This window comes from Plecotus auritus, assembly GCF_963455305.1.
Source record: "Plecotus auritus genome assembly, chromosome: 11".
NCBI classification, from domain to species: domain Eukaryota; kingdom Metazoa; phylum Chordata; class Mammalia; order Chiroptera; family Vespertilionidae; genus Plecotus; species Plecotus auritus.
The window spans coordinates 33,732,544-33,737,068 of record NC_137777.1 but is presented as its reverse complement, the minus strand read 5'-3'; the positions used below and the strand labels follow the sequence as shown (position 1 = coordinate 33,737,068).

The 4,525-nt window shown below is 47.4% G+C and overlaps 1 protein-coding gene across 1 annotated transcript; it reads left to right on the top strand.

Annotated features, from left to right (window-relative positions):
- Positions 1 to 1,032: 1,032 nt before the first annotated feature.
- Positions 1,033 to 4,207, top strand: LOC308236664 (large ribosomal subunit protein eL33-like; the record flags this gene model as incomplete). The annotated part of the gene is given in 4 exon segments (XM_080646551.1): positions 1,033 to 1,067; positions 3,709 to 3,895; positions 3,897 to 3,918; positions 3,921 to 4,207. Coding segments are annotated over 3 exon segments (339 nt in total). The 5' UTR covers positions 1,033 to 1,067; positions 3,709 to 3,865.
- Positions 4,208 to 4,525: the final 318 nt, after the last annotated feature.

Below are 4,525 nucleotides of genomic sequence, written 5' to 3'. Positions count from 1 at the left end.
GGGGTGCACCGGGGGAGGGGGGTACAGCTCCCCAGGGGACCCCACCCGCGGGGCGGGACAGTGCTTGTATGCCACTTTTCTCCAAAGACACACCAAATCATCACGCAACATGCTGCGAGGCAGATAGGGGGGTCACTGCTCTAATGTTGCAGGGGGGAAAATGAGACCTTGGGGTAAGGGCTTGTTCCTAATCACCTGGAGGTGAACCTGGAGGTCCAGTCGGCCAGCCAGCACCCCCTCCACTCCACTCTGCGCATTAACGCAATGCACCCGATTGCTGACATCTATTCCTCTCACATATTAAGTAGAGGAGGTCACAGAAATAGGTTTGTTTTTCTAAAAATGTCTGTGTTCCTTTTTCCCAAACCCCACGAAAAAAAATTTATGTGCTCAACTTTCAATTTTAATAAACATCACTAGAAAGTAAAAATATATAACCACTTTCCTTTAAAACAACAACAGAAAACTCGGACAGAGGTGTATTTTAGAATATATCTCTACCAGTAAGTACACAAGTTCTTCAAGTTCTCTGTGCTGCATAAACAAATCTTGACAGATTCTGGCTGGAAGCTCGTTAGCTCGGCACGTTCATCCTCTGTCCCCCGATCTCCTGGAGGCACCTACTCGGCCCCCCTGCACCGCCCCTCCCGCGCCCCCCTCCGGCGGCTCCACCTGCTCCCGGCGCCTCCCCGTTCTCCCGCTGGCCCGCCCGCGCCGGTTCTCACGGCCGCTCCCGCCCCTTGCACTTGGCAGAGCTTCGGAGTTCTGCCCGCCCGCCCGCTCCACGCCAGCTCCCCAGCCCCGGGGCACTCCCGCTCTTCTCCGCCGCTGCCCCGCGCGGCGCCCCCCACGAAGTTTTCCCTCCCGCACGGCCCCCCGCGGAGGCTTGGGAGGCGGTCCCTGGCTGCTCGGCGCTGATTGGCTGCCTCCTTGGCGCCCCGCCCCCTGTGCACGCGCAGGAGGCGGGGCGTCCCGGGACGGGCTCGGGCGCGCGCGGCGCGGCTCCGCGGACGGAGCGTCCGTGACCCGCGTGCCGGCCCCAGTGTCCCTGCCCGGGCGTTCGCGAGGTGGGGGCGAGCGGGCGGCGGCGGCGGGGCGCAGCGGGTTGGAGTTGGCGGGGCGCTGAAAGCCCCTCTGGCCCGGGCGGCACTCCGCGGCCACGGCCACCCGGGCGGCCCCGCCGGGACTGGGAGCTACTCGAGGGGCCGTCGCTGTCGCCAGCCCGGTAGCCCGGATGTCTCTGCCCTCCGCGGCGGGGCCGCCAACGCGCTCCCAGGCTCCGGGAGGAGGCTCGTCTTAAAGGGACAGCGCCGCGTTCAGCCGGAGGGGCGGTGCGTCCTGCCCTTGTGCGCGACCCCTGCCCCAAGGGGCCGCCGCGCGCCGCCGCCGCGAGCTCCCTCCTCCCGGTGGGCGCCGTGGGAGCGGCGCGCCCGGCCGGGGGTGGCCGCAGATGGCTGCCCGGAGGCCAGGTTTTCCTGCGGCCGAGCCGTGGCCGGTGGCGCCGTGCGGGGCCGGGAGGCGCCGGCCTGTGATTGGCCGAGGCCACGGTGAATGCAGGACATTGTCTGTCGGCGGCCGTCTCTGTCCTTGCCCGCCGCCTGCCACAGTCAAAATGGGTGCGGAGCCAGGGCGTCCCCGCCGTGGTGGGAACACCGCAGGGGGGAACGGAACGTTTACGAGATTATAGATTTTAAGAATGGCATCGAGGTGCCGTTTCAAAACACAAAATCATTATCAACAAGGAAATAAAATCATTGTGCTTGACATAAAGATCTCCTTCCTTTAAGATTAAATGTACTGAGGTAGTTGAAAAAGGCCAACTGTTAAGGCTTGGTTTTGTCTTCAAGATTTCTTTAATTAGGATCTATGATAATTCATCTGAATATTCTTTAAGCAAATTATATATATATTTATATAAATATATGAAATATCCTTGTTCTGGACAGTACAGTCTGTTTGGGTCTTAGTTTCCACATGTGTAAAAAGTCGACCCTAGACTGGTAGCTTTCCAAGTTTGCTCCCTTTGTTAAAATAGCTCTGGTTCTGATCCTAGACTTGAAATCCTGATATATCCCGTGTAAGGGATCATAGCTCACGACCTGGGAATAGACGAGACCTGTTAAAGAGCCCTTGAGGACATCATAGTTCTCAGATTGTCTTTGAAAATATGTGGGAGTTACTTAGGCAGAGCTGTAATCTTTCAGTGTGTAATTTTGGAGTAAAGGAAAATGAAAGCAGTAAAGAAATGTATGGAGATCAATCAGTTTTAGTCCACGGTTTTCCTTCATCTTAAATAAGTTTTCCAGGTAATGAAATAGTGTAATAAACTATAACCAACTTTCCTATTTTGTTCCTAGTATCAAAGGAATAGAAAAATGGCAAAAGAGAGAAGACACACATGAAATAAAAGATACACAAAAAAATAAAAAATGTTTGGAGAGTTTTGAGTAAAATTAAGTTGGTATTTGCTTTTTAAAAAAATTGAATGGGGAAAATTATTGTAGAATTAAGAGCAGGCTTGTGTTGATATAGGTAATATTTTGTAGCTTCAGTTGCATGCCCTCTTCAACATTAAAAAAAAAAAAAGGTCAGTAATTTCATTTAACTGAGCAATCAACAAGAATTAGAGACTTGGAAATGACAAACAAATGAAAGAAGGAAAGCATCCAGAAAAGAAGATAAGTTTAATGGACATGATTTATCGTAGGAGACGTGACCTCATTCCTTATTAGAGGGATAGAGGGATTTCCACTAAACCAGATTTGATGTTAAATAAATTTATTATACAGATGATTCTAATTTGATTTGTCCCTCTCTTTTTGGTATTATAAAGTGAAGAGATACAAGGAAAACTTTTAAAATAGTGTAGCAGCTTCCTCAGATGACAGTTGTTCCCAGGATCCTCACCCTCACCCATCATAATAAAGGACTAAAAAAGCAGAAATCAGCGTAAGGAATAGCTCTTTCCAGAAGTGACACAGGTAGCTGTGTGGATGTCTGCAGTAAATTTAGTTTTGATTATTTAAAATTTTAGCATTTAAATTGTTGGTTTTTATAATTTAAAAAATTTACTTAAAGGTGATTGAATAAGTGATTAAAATTTAAAGATTAAGCTGAAATTAAGATGTTTGTAATAAACACAAGCAGCAGGTAATATGATACAGTCTGTAAGGTCCGAAAAGTCTTGCCAAATAAGTTTGAGACTTCCAGCAAGTCTTTTCCTTAGGAATTTTGCTTTGGTATTTGATATATAACTATAAATTAATCTATAAAGAGCGATAATATTTGTGAAACATGGTATATGCAGCACTCAGTTATTAGTCGATGTGAAGAGCAGGGTTTTCTTTCATCTTAAAGAAGTTTTCTAGGTGATGAAATAGTATAATAAAGAATAACCAACGTTCTTCTTTGATCCTCACAAAAATCCTAGGGAGCAGGTACAATTATCCCCATTTTAGAAGCATGGAAACTGAAGCTCGAAGTTAGCTAGCTTGCCCAAGGTCTGACAGTTGGTGAGTATAGAGCCAGGAATGGGGCCTAAAATCCTTTTTGACTCAACTCAAAACCATGTGGGTATGTGTTCTTGACCACTCACTAAGCAAACTTATTTTTATGGTTATGATTATTAACCCCTTTTTGATCAGATCTTTTTGACAGTTGTACATTTGAATATTTTTGCTATAGCCCTTTCATTCATTTATATTTCAGGTGACCATGTGGATACAAGATTGCCGTCTGTATTTATTTTGCTACAGAAAGTCAAGCATCCCTATCACTTGTTTTTTTAAAGAAGCACCTCTCTCTTTTCCCACCATCTTGGACCCTGCGGAGGCCTGCTGGGAACAGGACTTCTATAAGGACAAATATGTCTGGAAGGCTGTGGTCCAAGGCCATTTTTTTCTGGCTATAAGCGGGGTTCTGGAACCAGAGGGAACACACAGCTCTTCTTAAAAATGAAGGTTTTTATGCTCGAGATGAAGCAGAATTCTATCTAGGCAAGATATGTGCTTATGTGTACAAAGCAAAGAACACCACAGTGACTCCTGGTGGCGAACCAAACAAAATGAGATTCATCTGGGGAAAGGGAACGCGTGCTCATGGAAACAGTGGCATGGTTCGTGCTAAATTCCAAAGCAACCTTCCTGCTAAGGCCATTGGACACAGAACCCGTGTAATGCTGTACCCCTCAAGGACTTACACTTACTGAAAATAAAGAAAATGGATTTGTAAAATAAATAAGAAGCACCTCTCAAATTTGCATCTATTGTTCTTTTTTAAACAGGTATGTACATGGACAGAAGCACAAGGCTAAGTCCTCACCCTCTGCTTTTCTGTCTTTTTCTCTTTCCTTCTTTCAGATGTATCACTTCACAGGACCCCAATAATACCTATTGGCCGTGTTTACTGCATCTAATTGGTGTCAGGCCCAGAAGAGGTGCTGGTGCAGTCAGCCATTCAGTTATTGGCCTAATACTTACAAGTTGCCCAGTCCTTCAGAAGGTGGAGTGGGATGAAGAGTCACGAA